Source organism: Cervus canadensis, chromosome 9, assembly GCF_019320065.1.
Source record: "Cervus canadensis isolate Bull #8, Minnesota chromosome 9, ASM1932006v1, whole genome shotgun sequence".
NCBI lineage: Eukaryota > Metazoa > Chordata > Mammalia > Artiodactyla > Cervidae > Cervus > Cervus canadensis.
The window spans coordinates 79,746,361-79,770,682 of record NC_057394.1 but is presented as its reverse complement, the minus strand read 5'-3'; the positions used below and the strand labels follow the sequence as shown (position 1 = coordinate 79,770,682).

Genomic DNA, 24,322 nt, shown 5'->3' with positions numbered 1-24,322 from the left:
GTGAGCACAGGAGTGGGGAACTGAAGACAGAGCAGAAGGCAAGGGAGAAAGGGTTCCCCTCCCCACGCATGACCCCTACCTTCCTCCTCCCGTTATTCTGCACACAGAGGGTCCTTCCTCCCCACCAAGCCCCAGGCACTGGCAGCCTGGGCCTGGAGACTGGCGGCTCTCAGCTCCTCTGAAGCAGTGAGAGAGATAGACATCTGAATTTGCAAGTGGAAACTTCTTAGCTCATGGAAATGCTGATATGCACGGTGGGAAGGGCCTTGCATTTGGGGCAGAGACCAGGAGCCTAACCTTTTATTCAGTGTTATCTGTTGTATAACAATGGAACTCCAAACAGCCTACTAACATAGGAAGCCTTAAGGTTAAGGTATTAAACAGTCCTGGACACAGAAGCAACGGACCACCCTCCACCTGCCAATGCAAGAGATATAGGAGACACGAGATCCTCTGGAGGAGGACATGGCAACCCACTCCAGTATTCTCGCCTGGAGAATCCCATGGACAGAGGAGCCTGGCAGGCTACAGTCCATGGGGTCATAAAGAGCTGGGCACGACTGAGCACAACACCCACAAAAATCCAACCAAATTCCTAGTATGGAACCTGGACAGCCAGGCCACTCAAGGACCCTGGGCTCAGTTAATCCTGTCTGACTCCTCCAGTCAAAGTGAAGAAATGTAAAGTGGTCAGAGGTCAGGCCATTCTCACCCTAGCAAAAAGTTAAGTTACAGAACTGTACAGTATATGTAAGGAAATTGTGTGGTATTTGAATTATATATCGATAAAGCAGTTATTTTCTTTTTAAATTTTACTTTTTGATTTATTTTTCAAGATTTTTTTTTTTAATATGGACCATTTTTAAACACTTTATTAAATTTGTCACAGTATTTCTTCTGTTTTAAGATTTGGTTCTTTTGGCCTCAAGACATGTAGGATCTTAGCTCCCCAACCAGGGATTAAACCCGCAACCTCTGCATTGGCAGGCGAAGTCTTAACCACTGGACCATCAGGAACATTCCAAAGCTGCTATTTTCTAAAGTTAACTTATAGAGAGCTGTGGCTTCATAATTTCCATTTAACCTGTAAGATATGATTCTTATGTCCTGGGCTGAATGTATTATTGTATCTGACTTCATTATAATTTCTGTTAAGGTAAGAGACTTTTAGCAATCCATGGAGAAAATCCTTAAACAGTCAAATTTTTATTTCATTTTCCTTTAGTTGAACTGTTTCAAGCATCTGTTCCCTTCAGTGATAGCCCTTATGTTTTCTTGAGCAGAGCTTAGGGAGATTTTTGGGAGTTGGAGCTCCTGTGATCCTCCTCTTACCAGACTCCTTCCATTGGCTGAGCCGAAGCAACATGAAGTTCTGGCCGAAGGAGCCCAGAGTGGTCGGTGAGGCCGGGAGGAGGCGGCAGGCATGGGGGATGGGTCAGGTCTGCAGTTAGTATCTCGGTGGAGCTGACTAAGGGACTTAACCCTCTTAAGCTTAAGCTTTGGCTTCACTGTCTGTTAAACTGTCGCAGGACAAGCTCCTACCACCCAGTTTGTTAAATGAGAAAAATGCACGTGACGCCTTCAGCACAGCTCTGGAATAGTGTTATGGACAAATCAATATAATATACAGAATTTATCAGAGTGGACCTTGACGACGTTATGTTACGAAAAGACATATACTGCATGATGCCGCTTATATGAAGTTCCCAGAGTAGCCAAATTCAGAAGAGCAGAAGGGAGGACGCGCTGCCAGGGCCTGGGGGTGGGGGTGAGGGACACAGGGAATGGGCAGTCAGTGTCTAAAGGGGGCGCTCTGGTCTGAGAAGATGAAAAGGTTCCGGAAATGATCGTGAGAGTGGCTGCTCATCAATGTGAACGTAATTTTTGTGTGTGTGAATGTAACTGATACCACTCAGCTGTACACTGGAAGATGGCTAAAAGGTACACACACTGCTACATATAAAATAAAGAGATCCGGACCTACTCACAGCACTGGGAACTATATTTAATATTTTGTAATAACCTATGAGAGAAAAGAATCTGAAGAATATATATACATATCTGTAGCTAAGTCACTTTGCTGTACACCTCAAATTAATACAACATTGCTAATCAACCGTACCCTAATATAAAATAAAAAAATAAATTGAAAAAAGAATATATATACGTATACGTATGTATGTAACTGAATCACTTTCTTGCACATCTGAAACTAAGGCACTGTAAATCAACTATACGTCAGTTTAAAAAGTGGCTCAAGTGGTAAATTTTATATTATGTATATTTTACTGCAGAAAAAGATCATCAGAGTCTTTCCTGCCTCTTTAAGATAATGGGAATTTTAATACATGTTGGGTCTCCAGGAGCTAAAAAAAAAATGTTTTTCCAGGTGGTAACTGCCCCTCCTCTTTTTTTTTTCCCTGTTGCTGAGGGTGAGGGTGGTACAGACAGTTGTTGCCTAGTTGCTAAGACGTGTGTGCCTCTTTGTGACCAGCCAGGCTTCTCTGTCCATGGGACACTCCAGGCGAGAATACTGGAGTGGGCTGCCATTTCCTCCTCCAGTGTATCTTCCCGACCCAGGGATTGAACCCGTGTCTTCTATGTCTCCTGCTTTGACAGGTGGGTTCTTTACCACTGAGCCATCTGGGAAAACAAATGTTAATTCTGACAAGTCACTTATTTTGATGTAAAGGATAGTGGGCATGGCAGGTGAGTTCAGACAAATGCTATGGAGCTGGTGGTCCTTCATGAAGAGCTGAAGAGTGAGAAGCAAGATCAGGAAGGAACACAAGCGGTGGGAGGACGGCTGAGGTGGTGGTAATGAGGTCACCCAGGCATCTTCCTGCTACAGACCAGCCCCACAGGGTGTTTTTCTTCCTCCTGGAGATCTCTAAGAAACAGAGCCTTTGTTTTCAGGATAGGAAACCAGTCCAGGTTCAGACAACATGAAGCAGAGCAGGTGCTCCAAGAATATGGTCAGAAGTCCATCCCGCAGCAGATGAACACAAGGTGTAGAAGCCAGTGGTAAATTCCAGGTCCCAGGAGACAGTCTGACCCCAGGCTGCTCCACTACTGGTGTAAATAATGCACATAAAAGGGACCGTCATTCCCACAGTAGGTGAATAAACGAAGTCTTCTGCAGAGAGGGTTATTCTTCCCTCTAATCAACGGGTTAGCTTTGTCTTTAATTCTGCTTCTTAAAATTCGCTCTTCCGGAGGCAGGCTGGAGACCTGGCGGCCAGGCTGGGGTGATGAAAACAGCAGTGCCAGGGCGCCACCTACTGGCAAGACTCCCACAGGGGCCGGGAGGCAGGGGCTGACCGTAAGGAGCCACAGCCCGGCCCCACGCTCCGGGGATCATCAACTGTGTTCCGACACTTTTTAAAATGTGTAGTCATGTCCGGGAAAAAACTTGACCCAAAGGAAAACTGACTTTGTGCTGAGCTGGGTTTTTAAAAGAATCTAATTTCATTTTCCCTTAAGAGGTTATTTTTAAAATTTTATTGAAGTCTACTTGTTTTAAAATATTGTGTTAATTTCTGTTGTAGAGCCAAGTGAAAAGTCATACATATATATTCTTTTTCATATTCTTTTCTGTTATGGTTTATCGAGGGATGTTGAATATAGTGCCCTGTGCTATGCAGCAGGATCTTAGCTGCTTATCCATCCTGTTATACTAGTTTGCATCTGCTAATCACAAGCTCCCAGTCCTTCTCTCCCCCACCCCCTCTCCTAAGAGGTTTTGAAATGCCATCCTTCCTTGGATTAGGAGTTTGGGATTAGCAGATGCAAACTATTACGTAGACAATATGGATAAACAAGGTCCAGCTGTAGAACACGGGAAACTGTGATAAACCACAATGAAAAAGAATAAGTAGATAAATAACTGAATCACTTTGCTGAACGGCAGAAATTAACACTGCATTGTAAATCAACTATACTTCAACAAAATAAGTTTAAAAGATAAAATAAATGCCACCCTCCCTAAGAAAAGATTGCCTTTTCAATATCATAGTTGGAAAAAAAATATCATAGTTGGTACATACAAAAGTTATGTTCTTAAGGATAATACCATGAGGAATTATGGTATTATCTGTGAAGCCATGACCTCACCCAACCCCTAAAAACTTCAAATGCCATCATGTGAAAATGAGTAAAGAGTGGTAATTGTACATTCACAGCTTCATGCAACATCATGAGTGAATCTCTGCATAACGTTGTTTTGTGTTGTTTCTAAAAGGAAGTAGGCTCTGGAAGTCTACAGTGTATGACACCTTTTTTTGTAAAGCTTATGACCATCAGCTGTTCTTCACCCAGTCTAGGGGCAGGAGTCATGGAGCCTTTCAAAAATTTGATGAAAGAATTAGTCTTCTTCAAAGGAAAAAAACACACAGGCACAAGCAACATATCTCACAGGGTTTCAGGAAGTTCATGACTCCCATTAAGTCTCACCCTAAATCTGCCATGTAAACAACTCAATAATGAACATTTCTATAGTAGAAACTTTATTTCCATTCATAAAATATATCACTAAATAGCTGAAAAAGTTACATATTATTTTAAAACAGATTTAAAAAATCATATTAGCTTTTCCTTAGCAAAATGCTTTTGTCTTCTGTATTTACAAGAGTATACTATACTTCAGGTAGACAATTTTCACTCAAGCCAGCCTGGGAAGGCCTTTGGATGAAGGTAGATGCTTCGGTAATGTTATCAGCTCTTCTTGCCTTGTGCAAAGGATGACTGGATTTTACAAAAGTCCCCTTGGAAACAAGAGTAAATACAGAGAGCTTCTAGAGAAAAGTCCAGCAAAGCAGCAGTTGAGAATATATTTTCACTTAGTGATGAAATTAATCTTATTTTGGTAATCTACACAGCCTGTTTAAGGTAGGCAGGGGGGATGAGGTCCTTAAGACTAAGTCGTTTCTCTAGGAATCTTCAGTGTGAGCCTGAGGAGAGGGTAGCCCCAAGTCCACCTCTCTGCTGTAAGGTCGCCTGTTTTGGTAAACAGAAGGACGCTCTGAAACACGGCCATCCATGTTCTGATACATCTGTGTGTGAGAAAGAGATGGACACAGATCACCACCACCTAAGACTGACGAGTCACATGCCTACACTGCAAATTGTTACTTGCTTTTATTACGTATAGATCACAGAGGATAGTCTACGTATTAATTGACAAAGCAAATGTGGTCTTTTTATTTAGGGTGAAATCAAGTCATAGTCAAATATTTTATTTCATTATTATTTCTTCTCTTAGATATAGAATCTCAATCTAGAAATGCTAACGCCGAGCAGAAAAACCATAAAAGAGAGAGGTCATTTGTATAAAGAATGGATAAACAACAAGGTCCTACTGTATAGCACAGGGCACTATATTCAATATCCTGTGATTAAACCATAATGGAAAAGAATATGAAAAAGAATGTATTTATATGTATACCTCAATCACCTTGCTCTACAGCAGAAATTAACCCAGCATTGTAAATCAGCTATATTTCAAATAAAATAAATTTTTTTAAAAATGAGAAAGTCCCCCCAAAGAGATCTGGTCTTTATACAATAAATACAGAGAACAGATTTCTTGGTTTTCACTTGGGAGTTTTGACTTTAAAATTTTTGTCCAAATGAAAACAGCTCTACTCTTTTGTCTCACTATAAAGTTAATACACATTCATATAGATAAACTAAGCAATTGTTGGTCAGTCACTAAATTGTATCCAACTCTTTGCGACCCCATGGACTGCAGCACACCAGGATTCCCTGTCCTTCACTATCTCCTGGAGTTTGCTTAGACTCATGTCCATTGAGTCAGTAAGGCTATCTAACCATCTCATCCTCTGCCACCCCCTTCTCCTTTTGCCTCCTAAGCAACATAAACAGATACATGGACCAAAAAAAGCTGAAATCACTGTTACAGTAGATTGCTGTTCACACACAATTTTGTCTCAGGAGGCTCGGACAGCAGATTCTGTTGCAGATCCTTGTTGAGAATTACTAATATGTTGTTCCTATGTTACATGTGTTACATCTTTTCACTATTTACTACACATGGTCACTTCTCATCATTTTAAAGGCAGCCTAGGGTTTCATGGTACTCATGGACCATAGTTAACCTTTTGATGGATTGGTCATAGCTGACAAACTGCAAAGTGCACACATGACCTTGTCTGTCTTTGGGATAAACTGTTGTTTAGTTGCTAAGTCGTGTCTGACCCTCTTGCAACCCCATGGACTGTAGCCTGCCAGGCTCCTCTGTCCATGGGATTTCCTAGGCAAGAATACTACAGTGGGTTGCCATTTCCTACTCTAGGTGATCTTCCCAACTCAGGGCTGGAACCTGTGTCTCCTGCACTGGCAGGCGGATTCTTTACCACTGAGCCTCCTAGGAGGCCTAGACTCCCAGAACTCCAGGCCTGTGCTCTTTATTACCTGATTGAGTTGTACAATTATTCCATATGAAGCCTTGCTGTTGAGTTAGGAAAACTCAGTGCCTTCTGGAGATAGGGATTACGTCTTATTTTCTGGTTTTGTCCTCTGCACTGGTCACTTAAAAGCATTTAACTTCTTAATCAATTGATTGAAATTTTCGGGGAAAGCGTTTTTAAAATTTTTTCCCCTTAAAACACTTGTCTGTAAGTATATCTAACCCCATAAAACTTCTAAGGAGTGATCAAGACCAGTTGTGATGAGGAAGGCAACTTGGTAACTAGATTTAGTGCTTAGCGAATCAGCCATGAGAGTTCTGAGTGATGGAGTTCTTTCCTTCCTAAGGATGTTTTATGAAATACTGTACTGCTACCTACCGCTGCTTCTGCATCTGCCAGCTGACACCCTAAAAATGAAGTCAGGTTAGGGAAGGATGGTCGTTTCCTGGAGTCAAAAGCCCAGCAGGATTGCATTATAAAGTATCTGCAAAGACAACAGAACAGGAGCAAGACAGGAAATCTGAATGAAGCAAAATGGGTGACTTTCCACTTCACAAAGCACCATTCATTACTGCGGAGTGACTTATTTACGGCGTGTTTGTCCTGAGGCAAGTACTGTCCTAGACTTAGAATTCATATCAGAAAGGACAAATTAGATGATGCCTTTGGACAAATACAATCTGGACCAGAATTCAGGAGAAGGGTCCCTCAAGTGAAAACTGAAACCCAGAAAAAGGTTCAGTTGTGTTCAGAAATTCCTGAAACCAAAAGGAAGAATTTCTTTTTCTTTTCTTTTTCTTTTCTTAAGAGAAGCCATGGGAACTTCATGCTAAGGAGTTTTACTTTTTTCTCATGTGTTGGGAACTAGATAGACGGTACATTTATGATTTCAGCCACTTTTCGGTCCATCCTGTACTTACATTTCTTCCGTGGCATAAAACGGCTGGTCCATCTTGAAACCACTCTGGATGAGTTTGTAGAAGTTAGCATCAGCCGGAATCCCAGGGTAAGGATTGACACCTGGAAAAACAGGAGGGCGTATGACCATCCGCTCACCCTTCATTTCTTTATCATTTATTCAATTAGCAAACACTTGGATCCTCAATTCCTGGACCAGCACTGTGAGGTGCCGGGCTCCTGGCAGAAGCCTTGTTCCTGCTTGAGAGCAGGTTTTAGGACAGACAGACAGACACCATCAAATAAACATAAAGGGGCTCAGGCTGCAACAGAAGTAAGACTGGGGGAGCTCTGGGAAGGGGCGTTTAGTCCACCCTTTGAAATAGGAGTGGAGGAGGGGTGCAGAGCGCATGGAATGCAGAAGTCCAGGGAACTTCAAGTCTTACCAAGCGAAAATATTTCCCAGAGTAATATTCCGTACGACCAGACATCGCTCTTAATTGTGTAGATGCCCTCAAACAAGCTTTCAGGGGCCATCCACTTCACAGGCAGACGGGCCTGCATAAAACCCAAGCAGAGGTTGATGGTGAATTTTCCACGAATAAACATCCCTTCTTTCCTCCAGTTAGTGAGATGATCACCTTTTTTTTCTCCCTAGTGTTAGTTGCTCCGGCCTGTCTGACTCTTTGCAGCCCCATGGACTGTAACCCGCCAGGCTCCTCTGTCCATGGGACTCTCCAGGCAAGAATACTGGAATGGATTTTGCCATACCTGCCTCCAGGGGATCTTCCCGTTCCAGGGATCGAACCTACATCTCTGGCATTGCAGGTGGATTCTTTACCATCTGCGCCACCAGGGAAGTCCATTCTCTCCCTAAGGGCACTCTTACTGCTTCCCTGAGAAAATCTTACTTCCCAAGGGAACATTTCTCACTGTCAAATTAATACTGTAACACATTAGCCTTAGACAAACAAACTTTTTATTTCTTTAAAACTCGAGCTTGCATTTGGCGTTAGTAAGTTTACAGTAGACTTTCCCTCCCCCATCCCCGCCTCCCTTCCCTCCCTCCCCACAGTGAGGAGCAGCCAGTCACTTCCCCATAGGTAAGAGGACGCTGGTGAATTAGTGGAATATTTTGTCAAAGCATTTCTTGGAAGAATTTTAGTGGAAATCTCATCCACAGGAATGCGGTGAGGGAGCACACGACATGGCTTCCAGAAATGACGCTGGTGGTGTCTGTGGCTTTAGTCACCCCCAGTAGCTTGAAAGAGGAGTTTCAAATGGGTGTAGCCTCAGATTAGAATCAAGACACAGGGACAGATAGGTTCCTGGGGCTGAGAGTTTTGAAGCATTCTCCATTTCATGGGTTGAGAACCCTTCACTGAGCACATTTAATCTACCAAGTAAAATCAAACCTCGAGAAAGAAACTCTTTTAAATTCTTTTCAAAAGGATGAGCTGGGAGAATCAAGCTGGCCAGTCTGGTTCTTTTGATTAATTAAAGGAATTAATTGTGGTTCCAAATGGAATTGGCTTTCCTGCTTAAGAAACCACCAGCTAGGAGGTGAGGACTTCAAAGCCATTAGTTCGTCCTATTTATGACTGCAGCTACAATAAGGGAGGCACAGATCCAAACTCAGCTGAGTGTCTGATTCTAGTGGGAACACAGTTTAATTTTATTTGTAACCTTTATTGTATGTTTACCCTCCACAGACCCTTTCTTCCCTGTTGGTTTTGTTAGTTTATTCCCACAGTGCTACGAGGTAGATGAGTAATCCTCATGGGAAACACTGAATCATTGTAGTTGTGCACAGACAGTGTGGCTTAGACCATTCACTCTCTAACGCGTGTGCTGTGCAATATTCAGCAAGGGATGTTTCTGTGCCCGTTTCCTCAACCACAAACGGGTACTTTGACCACTGAGTCAATACCTGGAATACTTACAATAGCAGTTAGCACCCGGTAACCACAATACCTGCATTCGTTGTTATTATTCTTACTTCAAGAGTAGGGACAATAATGCAGATAGAAATCATAAAAGTGAATAGCCAGAAAGAAGAGGAGCTGAAATCCAGGTATTGTAATTCTTAAAAACCATATTCGTTCAGCTATACACAATTTTATCATCTACTACTTTTAGAAGTTCTCTTATAAGGAACACACCTGTCCTCAGTTTTTTTTTAATGAGGAGATTCAGTGATGTTTTGGCTTCCCAGGTGAGTCGGTGGTAAAGAACCTGCCTGCTGGAGAATTGAACTGCCTGAGGGTTCAGTCCCTGGGTTGGGAAGATCCCCTGGAAGAGGAAATGGGAACCCACTCCAGTATCCTTGCCTGGAAAATCCCATGGACAGAAGAGCCTGGTGGGCCTCAGTTCATGGGGGTTGCAAAAACAGTCAGACATGAGTGAGCACACAAACGCAAACATCAGTGATGTTTTAGGTCTCCTTGCATCATAACAGTAATAGGATGATAAATATCCGGCAACTAACATTTGATTTAAATACTTTGCCTTTTTAAAATGTATATTTAATGTTTAATTTATATGTTGTATTTTGTAAATGCTGTCTTGTAATGATTACCTATTCCCATGATCGAAAGTATAACACAGTAGTCACTTTATAGCTAAAGGAAATGAAATGAGTACAAGTAACAAGATTTTTTTTTTAAGTGTGGACTGCACTCAAGGCCCCAGTTGATAGGTGTGATGCTATTTTGTTCAACTTTTGTTATAGATGGACTAGTCCCTGATGCTGCAGAAAAACCTTCGAAGCATAAGGAAGTAGACTGCTGGAAGTTTTCTGAAATTATCATAAATCACAAATGCACTACTGTGAGTGCAGATATTTAGATTAGCAATGACAAAGCACAAAATGTAGAGCACAGGGAACTATACTTGTGATAAACCATGATGGAAAATAACATGAAAAAGAACGTGTGTGTATATATATACATATATATGCATAACTGAGTCACTTTTCTCTACAGCAGTAACAACATTATAATTCTACTATACTTCAATAAAAAAGAATAAAATGATATTAAATAAAATAAAACTCCCCCCAAAACAGGATAAAACTACATGAGAAACAGGAGTCTCACATTCCCCCTGATGACGTAGTTGGAATCACTCATGATATCTCGAGCCAGCCCAAAGTCGCCGATCTTCACCACTTTCCCGTGGGTCACTAGGACGTTCCTGGCAGCCAGGTCCCTGTGAACACACTAGAAAGAAAGAGATGGGAGTGTGAGTTACCAGGCTGTGTGTGTTACCACAGAAGACAATCTCTCCTATTGTTTCAAGTTCAGTAGGAGTTACAAAGGGCTTCCCATCTGGCTCAGATGGTAAAGAATCTGCCTGCAATGCAAGAGCTGCAGGAGACGTGGGTTTGATCCCTGGGTTGGGAAGATAGCTCGGAGGAGGAAATGGCAACCCACTCCAGTATTCTTGCCTGGAGAATCCCATGGACAGAGGAGCCTGGTGGGCTGCAGTCCGTGGGGTGGCAAAGAGTCGGACACGACTGAGCGACTGAGCCCACAGGAGTTACAGATGACGGAAGGGCAGGTCATAGAGGCATCTTATCTTTACTGAGTCCTGGGCAATCATCACGGTGGGTAACCCGGTGTTTGCACAAGTCAGCTGCTGTGGCGGCAGCCACCGGTGCTCCCTGGGGAACATTCCCAGAGGCCAGGGGGCCGGGTTCTGAGAAAGCAGGTCAAGCAAACCAGAGGCGCGTCTGGCTATAAATGAGACACAGCAGCCCGGCCTCTGCTGGGCTCCCAGAGGGGTGTGGGAGCTTCTGGCAGGGACAAGTGTGTTTTTCCTGACTGGAATGGAAAATAGCTTTGAGAATAAAATGGCATAACATATTTTTTTAAAATTCGGGAAAAATACTAGAAGTTTGGAAAGATTGACTGAAGTGGAATGAAAAGCAGCCCTGGGCTTCCCTGATGGCTCAGTGGTAAAGAATCTGCCTGCCGGGACTTTCCTGGCTGTCCAGTGGCTAAACTCCATGCTCCCAATGCAGGGGGCCCAATGGTCAGGGAACTAGATCACACATGTTGCAACTAAATATCTTACATGCTGCAACTAAATATCTTGCATCAAAGATGCCGCTTGTCACAACCAAGACCTGGCAGACCCAAATAAGTAAAATAAAAAAATACTAAAAAAAAAAAAAAAGAATCACCTGCCAATGCAGGGGACACGGGTTCGATCCCTGATCTGGGAGCAACTAAGCCCCAGTGTCACAACTACTGAGCCTGTACTCTAGAGCCTGGGAGCCACAACTACTAAAAAATTAATTTTTTTTTCTCCAAAATATTACAAAATAAAATCTTTGCCAGCCCCAGCATGAACTCTGTTCAGAAAATCTTTTCTGCACGGCCTCTCCGCCCTTGGGTCTGACATGCCTGTTTCTCCCCTGGGTTCCCAGACCTTAACTGAACATAGTGTTTATCTCAGTCTAGTAGCATCTCTGCTTTCTTTTTCTCCCCATCAGAGATAAGACCTGCCTCTGTATCTTGGCACCTGTCATGGTGCATGGCACCAGTCAGCAGGCAATGCAGGATGGATTCACGGAGCCACGGAGGAAACCCAGGGGCAGCCAGAGAAGTAGGGAGGAAACCGAGGGGAGACTGACAGGGTGACCCAGAGGGACCTGCCTGGAGGGAAAACAGGGGAGAGAGTTCCAAAAAGCCAGAGATTCTGCAAACGTTCTTATTAAAACAAGCCCAGGGGGGTAAAAGGCAGTGCCCCTTGACCTCCAGTTGTGAGTGGTTTGAATATTTACCTAACAACAGGCAACCGGGTCCCACAACAGGTCCAGCAACAGGGCTGGACCATCTAGGGAGATGCCATCAGCGTGTGTAAAGAAACTGGTGAAAGCGCTACTGCAGATGCAGAGGTGAGACAGGGGCTGACTCAGCAGCACGCTGCGAAGACAGGAGAGGAGTGTATCCTGGGATGAGGGCTGGGGAAGGATTAGGAGACTGCGATTCTTTTAACTACAGAGCAGCGATGCCCAGCTTTGGAAAAGCAAAGCAGAGACGTCAACATATATTGACTGAGTTGGCCAAAAAGTCCATTTGGATTTTTCCTTCACGTCCTATGGAAAACACCCGAACGAACCTTTTAGCCAACCCAATACTTTCAACATCCACAAAAGAAAAAAAAAAAAAAACCAAAACCTTGGGATTCTAACTGGGGTTAACTAGAATTAATCTGGACAGAACTGACTTTTAAACATAGAATCTCTCCTCTATGAACAAAATAGAACTCATTATTCAGGTCTCCTGTTTTGCCCTTTAACCAAGTTTCACAGGTTTCTTCATGTAGATCTTACATGTTTCTTGTTTTATCTCAACCTGTTTCATAGTTTGGTTGTTCTTGTGAATAGATATTTTTCCTGTCCTTCAAAGCTACTGATTTATTCCAGGTTCATCTTTTTCTTAAACCTGGGATATAGCTGACGTAATACATTATATTAGAGATAGCACATTTTTAAAATTTTCATTTATTTATTTATTAAATTTTTTGGCCACTCCACCTGGCAAGTGGGATTAGTTCCCCGACCAGGGATTGAACCTGAATCCCCTGTGGTGGAAGTGTGGAGTCTTAACCACTGGACCACCAGGGAAGTCCCTGAGATAGCACATTATTAAAGAAAGGAAAAAAAAAACAACTTGAAATTATTCTCTTCAAATTCAGGGAGAAAAGAGGAGAGTGCAAAGGGGCGTGGAGGAGAGGGAGGGAGGGACTAGAAGACACAAAAGGAAAAGGTAGTGGGGGAGGAAGAAGTTGGGGAAATAAGGAGAAAGTAAGAAGGTAAGAAAACAGGAGAGGAAGTAGCCAGACAAGGGGCTGAAGTCGGCTTACAGGCAGCAGCAGACAGTTGACGCGTCAGAGAACAGGCAGGGCTGAAAGACTATTTTAGAAAGAATGCAAAATTAGGGTAGAGTCCCTGGAATGAGGAGGCTCTGAGGTGTCTGTGTGGCAGCCCCAGTGGATCGGGGATTAGCAGGCTCTCATAGCAGACACAGCTGGCCAGGGTGGCCGGCCTGGCCAACAAGGCACCCAGGATCTGAACACCTCCATTCATCTTCTGGGTCAAATGCAGGGCACAGGCTGAACAACCTGAAGTGACTGTCTTGGCCAAGACTATACATGGCATTGAGGTGGGATTCCTGAGGACCTCCTGTCTGGAAGTTTCGGGAACTTTGGGCAGCCTGAGAGGGCTGGGATAGCCTTCATGGAATAAGGGATCCCGGACCTTTATACTACAATTAGCCAAGAGCTTAGGTGACTCCAGCAGTGAACAGGAGGGAAAGACAGACTTGAAGGGCTGCAAGTTAAAATAAACAAGGAAAAAAAAAACCAACCAGCACCTCTTCTTCCAAATTATCTTTTTGTTGTTGTTGTGAGTTTTGCCTTTAAAAAGGAGCTTACCGACTTAAATTCCAGAAATTCCATTCCTTTGGCCACTTGATATGCAAAGCAAAGGAGATCTTCAAAGGTCAGTACATTCAGGTCTTCTTCTTCCTCCAGCCTTTTTTGGTTTTCGTATTCAATTTCATCTGTAAAATAGAACTGGTCCTCATTTTTGCCAAAATGCAAAGAAGCTGCCTTATGGAAGAGGGGAAGGGCATGATAGGGGGAGGGGATTTAGAATGACAAACTATTATGTATAAAATAAGCTACAAGAATAAATTGCACAACACAAGAAATAGAGCTGATATTCTATAATGAGTATAAACGGAGCAGAACCTTTAAAAATTGTGAGGCACCATATTGTACATCTGTGCAATATATATTGTAACTTATATAATATTGTACGTCAGCCATACTTAAAAAAAAGTTACTTTATAAATCTCTGTGAGCACCTCGTGTACAAATGGAGCTGTTACATCATCTTTCTGGTGGCACCAGGGTTAACCTATTTATGCAGAGTACTGTGAAGCCTAGGAGGCTTCCCAGGCAGCTCAGTGGTAAAGAATCCTCCTGCCAATAGAGGAGACATCGGTTTGATCCCCACTTTTTGGCTGAATGACTTTGAATAGCTGAGCCACAATTTTCTCATGTGTAAAAGGGGGCTAATCAAACTTTCCTCATTGGACTCTTAGAAGGATTGACTGGAAGAACATTAAGTGCACAAACAGTTCATAAAATGTAGTAGATAATTGGTCTTTCTTTTCCCAACGTGGCAAAAATACCTAGTGCAAAAGAAAAGCATCTGGGACTTCCAGATCCCCTGGAAGATGAAGTGGCAACCCATTCCAGTATTCTTGGTGGGATAATTCCATGGACAGAAGAGCCTGGGGGGCTAGAGTCCACGGGGTCGCAAAGAGTCGGACACGACTGGGCATGCACACATCCGCATACATGCTGCCTAGGCAGAGTCACCTAAAGAGTCTCTTTGATTAGAGGAGTGAATTCTCCAGCTCTTGGTGATGAATCAGAGGTCTCAGATGTTCTTCTTTTTTTTTTTTTGGCGGTGCCACATGGCTTAGGAGATCTTAGTTCTCCGACCGGGGATCGAACTCAGGCCCCCTGCATTGGAAGCACAAAGTCGTAACCTCTGGACCGCCAGGGAAGTCCTAGATGCCCTTCTGTTGCACTAGGTAGTTTTGCCACATTGGGAAAAGAATGACCAATTATCTACCACATATTATGAACTGTTTGTGGTTTAATGTTCTTCCAGTCAATCCTTCTAAGAGTCCAATGAGGAAAGTTTGATTAGCTCCCTTTTATAAATGAGATAACTGTGGCTCAGCTGTTCAAAGTCATCCAGCCAGAAAGTGGGGGAACCTGGGGGTTAACCCGACTTCCATCTGACTCCAGAACTCATCATTGCTTCCACTTACTAGGTAATAAGTGGCTCTAATTAATTTATGACTTTTTAAAAAATTTATGACTTTTAAAAAGAATAACCTGACAGATCAAATAAAACCGCGCTTCATGTTTATTAGTTGAAACATTGACATAAAATTCATCATACATACATTGACGGTTTTTCACTACCTTTAAGGCAAATATCCATTAATGAAGTCTTTGGATATAAGCAAAGAAAAACATGCTTTTGCATTTACGCACCTTTAAAAAATATAATAGTAAACACAGAACTTTTGCATCTGTTTCTATTTGGAAGCGCTGTTTAGAATAAAATATTACCTTCAGACTGAAATGAATTCCCATTGAACCCTGAGATAGGATCTGAGTCTGGGTGTATTTGAACTTCTCTTGAACCCGGCATACTATTTAAGAAAAGAAAAGTTATATCATTATTTATGTTCTTCTGAGTAGAGATTTTATTTTAAAATATACAATTCATCAAAGAAATGAATTCCAATTACAAACGGGGTTTTAAATTAAAAGCATAGCATCAACTTATCCTTTTCTTGTGTGTGGACATTAAAAACATCTGTGTAATTGAGCTTGTCCATCAAACTAGGTTAAGAGTGATTCCCATTCTCTGTTTGGAACCTGCTGGTTCAAAGAGGACCTCACTCAGTTCTTCCCACAAGCCTACAAGCTGGGTGTCAAAGTCACATTTCATAAAAGAGAAATTAGGCTGGATGAGATAAATATGATCTGCCGAAATCACGAAGCTAATAAGGAGTGTGACTTTCCCTATAAAAGTCCATGTCATGCAAATCTTCTATAGAGAACTTTAAGTGTTTCATCATCATTTTTTTCCCCAAGTTGGCCTTTGTAAAGCTCATTTCCTTTCCCTGTGAAATTAACAAGGAGTAACACTGAGAATCTCTTTTATGTATAAAGTAAAACTCTTTACTGAGGAATTTTGTATGCATGATATACAATGATTCCATTTTTTCTAGCATAAGAGTTTACTCTAATTACAATGTCCATATCTTTACAAAATGGCTTAATGATTTCAGACCACAAATATTCCAAAAGTAATTGCTTCGTGTTTTTAATATCCAGTGACTGGAATGAATCGAAGGTGCTGAGTTGATCAACACAGTTGTCACTAACCAAGGAGTGCTGGTCACACACGACTCCGTTCTAAAACACAGATGACATTACAGAATCCTCTTGGTCTGAGAGTATGAACTGAGAAATGAGCACGAAAGGAAAGACTGGCGTGAATTGTTAAGGGCAGCTGCACAGAGACATGCCCGGGGTCTTCACGGGGTCCCCGGCTTCAGGATGTTAGTCTGTCTCAGCACTAGAAGGCCAGAGGCATGTGCTGAAACATACATGCCAAGAAAACAAGGACTCTCAAACGCACCCTCCATACATCCCCCCATAAAGTTAAAAGTCTCTAACAAATCCACCTCTAGAAAAAGGGACAGCTTTCATGTAGGAAGGAAATAGAAATGCACTAGGGATTGAGGACCATTCTATCAGAGCACCTGTGAATTCACTCGGAGAAGGCTGTTACTGAGCTACTATGTTCAAGTGATCAGCCAGAAATGTCCAAGGAGGAGGACGAGCATTCCGCCAAACCTACAGCCTGTGGGGACCACGAACCACTCAGGAGTCCACGGATGGCAGAGCACAGAGATGAACATCACCCCGACTTTATTTTACTCCCATCGTTATGCCAATCAATCTATCCTAATTTTTCAAAATCCATTTTATGAATTTAGAGCTCTTTTGTGCAATACTCCCAGGACCTGCACTACTTTCTAGGAATATAACAGGGGCTTTGGGAAAGGCACTCTTTCTTCCTACCAATACCCATGTGTCAACCAGGAGGCCTGACAGATTGAATCACGCACCTTTCCTAAAAGGTCCTGTGTCTAGGATGCAATTAGGTACAAGTGGGCTGAAATCACTGGTTCAGCTACAGTGCCTGTACTGCAGGACAGGGAAAACCTCATTGTTCAAATCAGCAGGGAAACTATGGCAAAGATAAATGACCTTCCTAGGTCTTAAAACACACAGACCACAGTGTGCTGGACAGTGGTCCTTAGAAACTGGCTGGTGGGATGCATTTGACCATCATACTTTGTCTGTTCTGCAATGTGTTATTATAAACTGTGACAAGTCGCTTACCTGGAATTAGGGTGTGATTGGAAAGTGGGATAAAAACTGAAATTATGTTCCTTGAAAATCTCTGTCCACGTCCTGTGAAATTTTTCTCTTTTACTTCTTAGATAGTTGAGAAGGTCGCCGTAGCAACAGTATTCAAAAATCAAGTAAATTGGTCCTGAAATAGTGATGGTTTTAATTCCAGGTATACAGACACCGAATAGTTTTTTTCAGACATCTATGTAGCAAAAACCCCAATCTATGAGAACTTTGGTGGGGAGAGGTGGGAGGACAATTCCCTCTGAACCTATCTCATCTTGGACTTTAAAGTCAATTTCAGTTTTTTGTCCAGACTCTTTGGAAAGCTGTCTCTTCTTGCCTTTCACTTGGGCTCAGCCAACAACCACTGGCCCCCGGGATTCTCCAGTTTACAATGGATAATAATATGCTGCCTATACTGGGACCACTTGGTAAATATATGCTGATTTGTGGTTTGCCTGAGGAGGCAGAAATATATCCCTAGTCACCTCTTAAAGGGCTTCTGAGGTGCTGCTAGTGGTAAAGAAGGCTGTCTTTACCACCATGGCTGTCTGCCTGCCAATGCAGGAGACAGCAAGAGATGCGGGTTTGATCCCTGGGTCGGGAAGATCCCCTGGAGGAGGTCACAGCAACCCACTCCAGTATTCTTGCCTGGAGATCCCATGAACAGAGGAGCCTGGCAGGCTACAGTGCATGGGGTTGCAAAGAGTCAGACCTGACTAAAGCGACTTAGCACACACGCACCTCTTAAATCCACTTTCTCCTTATTTCTGCCTGGCTGACCCCAAAGGAGTGACGCTTGGGCACAGGGTTCGGGCACTTCCAGGCAGAAGGGAGAGAATCAGGGCATGGGCTCCACTGGATTCTGGGACAATAGAGTTTGAAAGCCCTCCGTGGCTGCGTCTTATTTGAAACAGCCCAACTGGGGCAGTGGCCAAGCTCTGCAGCCAGGGAGAAGCACCTCCTGGGCAGGTAGAGAGAGACACATAAAATGTGCTTGCGATGCTGTTATTATTATTTTTTTTAATTTAACTTTTTTGCCATTGTCACACCACGAGGCTTGCAGGGTCTTAGTTTCCTGACCAGGAATTGAACCCTGGACACAGCAGTGAAAATGCCACGTCCTAACTACTGGTGGTGGTGGTGGTTCAGTGCCTAAGTCGTATCCAACTCTTTGTGACCCTATGGACTGTAGCCCACCAGGCTCCTCTGTCCATGGGATTCTCCAGGCAGGAATACTGGAGTGGGTTGCCATTTCCTGCTCCAGGGGATCTTCTTGACCCAGGGACAGAACCGGTGTCTCCTACACTGCAGGCAGATTCTTTACCACTGAGCCACCAGGGAAGCCCCCTAATCACTGGATAGCCAGGGAATTCCTTTTAAGTGACTTAGAATTCCATGACATTTCCCAGTGAAGACAGGCACTATCTACACGAATGCATCTAACCCTGAAGCACTGTATGTCTAATCCCACTTGGGTTTGGGGGCTCACACTGTAACTACGAAAAGGAGAGAAACAGGAGAACAAACACCATCTTTGTCTCCAGGCTAAAATGTTTTCTTCTAGGTGATCTGAGTGGGAACTGGTTACCTGACAGGGTGCACGCCCCCAGCAGATTCACGATATTCTCATGGCTGCCCAGGTGGGTCATCATTTTGAGTTCAGACATGAGAGCCTCTCTCTCCGAGTTGTCTGCTTTTTCTGTCAATGGCAGGGCATCACAAATGAAAAACAGAAGTAAAATAGGTACTTTACATTATTTGATAAATTAAAATCTTCCTCTGTTCGGAGAAGATTTGCATAAAAGTTTTAAAATACATTCAATAATACATACATTTTGAATAGTAATACACTATGTTTTAAGGCAGAATTTCAAAGATTGCAGCATGAAAGTTGAATCAAATAATGTGCTTTTCTACTGGACTTTCCTCTACCTGCAACATAAAAATCTTTAGAATTGACCCTTAAACAAGAAAAGAAAAAAATAATAACACATGACTTTCCTCCACAGTAGAAGTTAATGGATATGCTGAAGGGAGAAGCATGCATTTTTTTTTTTTTTTTTGACTTTTGGTTTGTTGAAGTCATAGAGTGACAAGATGGGAATGTTAGTGAGGGTTCCAATCTGTGATCCTCAGATTTAGAACCTTAAATTTGTCAGGAATCCAATGGTCAGGAGGTTGTGCAGGCTGCCTGAGTGCTCATTGCTAAGTTGGCTCTGACTCTTTGTGACCCTAAGGATTGTAGCCCTCCAGGTTACTCTGTCCATGGGATTTTCCAGCCAAGAATACTGGAGTGGGTTGCCATTTCCTTCTTTGCCGGGGTCTTTCCCACCCAGGGATTGAACCCACCAACCCATGTCTCCTGCATTGGCAGGCAGAGTCTTTACTGCTGAACCACCTGGGAAGCTTGGTAAGAAGGTCAAAGAGGACCAATTCTCACCGACCAAGTTCTCAAGAAACTCCGTAATTGATAATGAGGACGATCACTGCTGACTAGGCTAGAATTTATCTACTACTTCCCCTGGAGTAAGGCTAGATGGTTTAGCAAATTTTACTTGGCATCTTGCTTAGAAATGTGGCACGGAGGTACTTATTGGTGAATTTAAAGATCTCCTGTCATCGAGGCCAACGTGCGCAGGTAGTCAGGCCACCTGCCACTGCCAGGAGGGTGCTGGAGCCCTAGAGGCCAGGGCAGGGTCTCAGGATCTTGCCCTCCAGGCACCCACTCCTGCATTTCTTACATTCAATGGAGATTTGATTGGCTATTTCTGGGTGTCATTGTTTCCTCCTGGAAGATGCTAGCCTTCATGCGGCTTTTCCAGAGCGTCAGTACTTCTATTTTGACTTGTGTGAGCTCTCAGGAGCATCCAGATTTCCAACCTCTTGGCCTAGGAGTGACATCCTTCTCTGAGTGGGTCGGGACCCACTCTGCGTCACATCTCCCACTGCCTCACGTTGCACAGGGATTCGTGCCTTTCAGGTGTCCATGTCTTGTTCCTCATGACCCAAAGGACATACTTTACAATGACCCTAACTTTTTCAAAGCACTTTCATATACCACTCCCTGACTTTCATTCATTCATTCAACAAGTATTTATTGAATGCCTACTGGATAGGAGGCAATGTGCCGGAACCTGGGGGGGAATAAATAGTAGAAAGACACAGCTCCTGTCTTCCTGGAGCTTACAGCCTCCTTGAAAGGGGAGACAAGTAAATAAACTACAATATAGTATCGTAACTGCCACAGGACACAAGCGAATCTATCTGTGAAACAGAAGAGGACTCACAGACATAAAGAACAGCCTTGTGGTTGCCAAGGAGGAAGGGCATGGGGGGAGGTGGGGACTGGGAGTTTGAGGTGAGCAGATGCAAATGATCATCTATAGGATGGATAAGCAACAAGGATAAGCTACTGTATAGCACAGGGAACTAAATTCAATATCCTGTGATAAATCATCACGGAAAAAAATATAAAAAATAATGTAACATATGTATAACGGAGTCACTTTGTCATATAGCAGAAACTAATACAACATTATAAATCAGTTACACTTCAATAAAAATAAAAAATAAATGCCACATGGAAAATGAATGTAGGATGCTGTCCTACACAAGAGGGACACCTAACCCAGACTTGGGGAGAGTGGGGAAGGGGATACTAAATGTTTATGCTGAGACCTGAGGGAAAACAGGAGTTAACCAAGTGAACTCAGAGTGGGAAGGATGAGGAAGAAGTCCTGAAGTCACTGGATGGGCCAAGATCAAGAAAGAGGACCACATGGAAGCAACCTAAATGTCCATCAACAGAGGAATGGATAAAGAAGATGAGGTACAATGGAATATTACTCGGCCATAAAAAGGCATGAGATGGCGTCATTTGCAGAGACATGGATAGACCTAGAGACAGTCAAACAGTGAAGTAAGTCACAAAGAGAAAAACAAATATCATATAATATCACTTATATGTGAAACCTCGCAAAACGGTACAGGTGAATTTATTTGCAAAGCAGACACAGAGAACAAACTTATAGATACCAAGGGGGTGGCAGAGTAGGATGAACTGAGAGATTGGGATTGAAATATACACACTGTTGATACTGTGTATGAAATAGATAACTAATGAGAAGCTATTGTAGAGCACAGGGAACTTGACAAAATGCTCTGTGGTGATCTAAATGGGAAGGAAATCCAAAAAAGGGGAAATAGATGTATCCATGTCACTGACTCACTCTGCCGTGCAGCAGAAGCTAAAACAACATGGCGAAGCAGCTACGTGTGTGTGCGCCCAGTTGGGTCTGACTCTTTTGCAACCTCATGGACTGTAGCCCACCAGCTCCTCTGTCCAGGAAATTCTCCAGGTAAGAATACTGGAGCAGGTTGCCATTTCCTACTCCAGGGGCTCTTCCTGACCCAGGGATCAAACCCCTGTCTCTTGCGTCTCCTGCATTGGCAAATGGACTTTTTACCCCTGGGAAACCCCAAAGCAACTATACTCCAATGAAATTTAAAAAAAGAAAAAGAAAGAGAAAGAGGACAGCATCCAAAATATACAGATCTGCCCTTATGAGGCTTGCAGACTACTGGGGCAGCTAACACACTAGTTAAATAAATAAACAACCATGTAATTATAGTTGTGATCAATTTTATGGGTGGGGGGAAGCCCACAGGGAGCTGGGCTACAGCATCTAGCCAGGAACTTGAGCTTATCTGGGGCGTAAGAGATGGCTTCCCAGAGGAAGTGGTATCTGAGCTGAGATCTACGGGAAGAGCAGGCAGTGATGCCGTGAAAGGGGAAGGGGAAGGATGGATGTGCAAAGGCCCTGAGGCGGGAAAAGCACGGCACTCCAGAGGAACTGAGAGCTGGCCATGTGCCGTGCTGGAGTGCGAGGGCAGAGGAGAGCTGCAGCCACATCGTGCTGGGCTGTGTGGACTGTTCAAGATGGAAGCAACTGGGAAGGTTAAGTAGGGAAAGTATGTGATCAGCTTTGCATTTCAGAAGCATCACTTGGGCTTCAGAATTCAGAAGGAGGTAAGAGTGCACATAGAGTAGCTTCTTAGAAGGCTGGTGCATCCATTCGGAAGAGACAGGCAGTAACGGGTTAAGAGAAAAGAGGAGGGACTCAAGAGGCACCTGCAGGAAGCCTGATAGGAATAGTTACAATGAGGATGGTTTCTAGGATAAGTCAGTCCTAGGTTCCTGGTTGGCCCAATTGGGTGGCCCATGGCCAATCACTGGTACTTATAACCAATCGGTGAGAGAGGGAGTATCAACCAAGGGCCAGAGTTGGAGGAGTCCACTTTGGATAGGCTGTCTTTGAGGAACCCTGGAACTCCAGTACTCTTGCCTGGAAAATTCTATGGACGGAGGAGCCTGGTGGGCTGCAGTCCATGGGGTTGCAAAGAGTCGGACACGACTGAGTGACTTCACTTTCACTTTTCACTTTCATGCATTGGAGAAGGAAATGGCAACCCACTCCAGTGTTCTTGCCTGGAGAATCCCAGGGACGGCGGAGCCTAGTGGGCTGCTGTCTATGGGGTCGCACAGAGTCGGACACGACTGATGCGACTTAGCAGCAGCAGCAGCAGGAGACATTCAGGCATTTGGACATAACCTGAAGCTTAGCAGGGAGATGCAATCGTGAGAACCATTCGTACGCGGGATGAGGTCATGGGCGAGCTGAGACAGCCCTTGAGTGTGAGGAGTGGACAGGAAAGCGGGACCCGAGCAAGCCTTCAGGAACTCCACGTGAGAGATGGATGAGAAGATGAGGGAGCAGCCAAGGACAGTGCAGCAGTCAGAGGGTGGGAGGAAACCAGAAGGATATGGTGCCATGGAAACTGAAGGAAGAAAGCACAAAAAGGTGGAGGGAACCGTCGATCGTGCCAACTTGTGCTGAAAATTCAAGTAATGTGAGGACAGAAAAGTGCCCATTAGACTTAGTTCATGGTGGGGGCAGTGGAGGGCGGGGGTCACTGATCACTTAGAGCCAGCTGGGGGCGCTCTTGCTAAGTGAGTGATGCTCAGGCTGGATGTTGGGGAGGGCGGATAAGAAATGAGTGTGGAGTGATACAGAAGGCACCGATTGCCTCTTCTACCCAGAGTCCGCGTCACCATGTAAGACACACAGTTGCCTGTAGCAATGGTAACCCCAACACTGAAAAAAACCTAAAGCAGACAGAGAGGAAGAAGAGGTGGACTTGCATTTTATATTCATCATTTAGTGGACACCAACCCCAACTCACTCCCTTTTAAGCTTTGAAGCCGGGCAAGCAGTACCCAAAACCGTGATGGAAAAGAGGAGGCGGCAGGCGGCACCTCCCCCCTCGGCGCGTCTCTGTACCTTTCAGCATCTTGACTGCGACCTGGATGGAGACCCCTGTCTTACTAATTCCGTAGGCGGTCGCATTCATCACTTTTCCAAAAGCACCTGACCCGAGGACCTTCCCTGCAAGATACGTGGTGAGTGAGTGAGCGTTCGCTGAGGATTTTCCCACAGGAAGGAAACAGGGGAAACATCCGATTCTTACCAAATTCCAAGTTTTCTCTTGGAAACTCCCATTTGAGGTCATACTCATATTCTCTGAAGTCAATGTAGAAGTACTCGTTATCCAGAGAGCCGGTCACCTGCACCATCTGCAGCTGACTTTCGTACCGAAATTGCTTCCGAGAGGAAATAATGAGTCAATTAGCCACAGAGCGTTCTTCAGATATGGGACACAGTGACGGCTTTTTTTTTTTTTTTAACCTTTGCTTTTACCTTTTTGTACTTGTGACAAATCAGCATGGTTAAAACGGCAATGAAGGGAAGACAGAGGCCAATTGTTGCATAGAATGAGATGTTGTCCTGGATGGAAGGGAAGGGCCCTGCAACGGAAGAGCATCCCAGAGCAGTAGGTGAGAATCCGGAGATCGCAGGCTCGCTACAACCTCTCTTGTCCCATCTGAGGGGCTGTTATTTGTG

At 43.8% G+C, this 24,322-nt stretch overlaps 1 protein-coding gene across 1 annotated transcript in view; it reads right to left on the bottom strand.

The window, feature by feature from the left end:
• Window positions 1-4,497: 4,497 nt before the first annotated feature.
• Window positions 4,498-24,322, bottom strand: part of FLT3 (fms related receptor tyrosine kinase 3) — a 67,260-nt gene continuing 47,435 nt past the window's right edge. The window contains exons 13-24 of the mRNA XM_043478255.1: window positions 24,119-24,225; window positions 23,889-24,021; window positions 23,702-23,806; window positions 18,949-19,059; window positions 17,343-17,496; window positions 15,492-15,574; window positions 13,770-13,897; window positions 10,424-10,546; window positions 7,772-7,883; window positions 7,349-7,448; window positions 6,807-6,912; window positions 4,498-5,051 (exon numbers count right to left, since the gene is read on the bottom strand). Of these exons, the coding sequence (XP_043334190.1) occupies window positions 4,929-5,051; window positions 6,807-6,912; window positions 7,349-7,448; window positions 7,772-7,883; window positions 10,424-10,546; window positions 13,770-13,897; window positions 15,492-15,574; window positions 17,343-17,496; window positions 18,949-19,059; window positions 23,702-23,806; window positions 23,889-24,021; window positions 24,119-24,225 (1,385 nt within the window). The 3' untranslated portion in view covers window positions 4,498-4,928. The remainder of the gene's footprint in view (window positions 5,052-6,806; window positions 6,913-7,348; window positions 7,449-7,771; window positions 7,884-10,423; window positions 10,547-13,769; window positions 13,898-15,491; window positions 15,575-17,342; window positions 17,497-18,948; window positions 19,060-23,701; window positions 23,807-23,888; window positions 24,022-24,118; window positions 24,226-24,322) is intronic.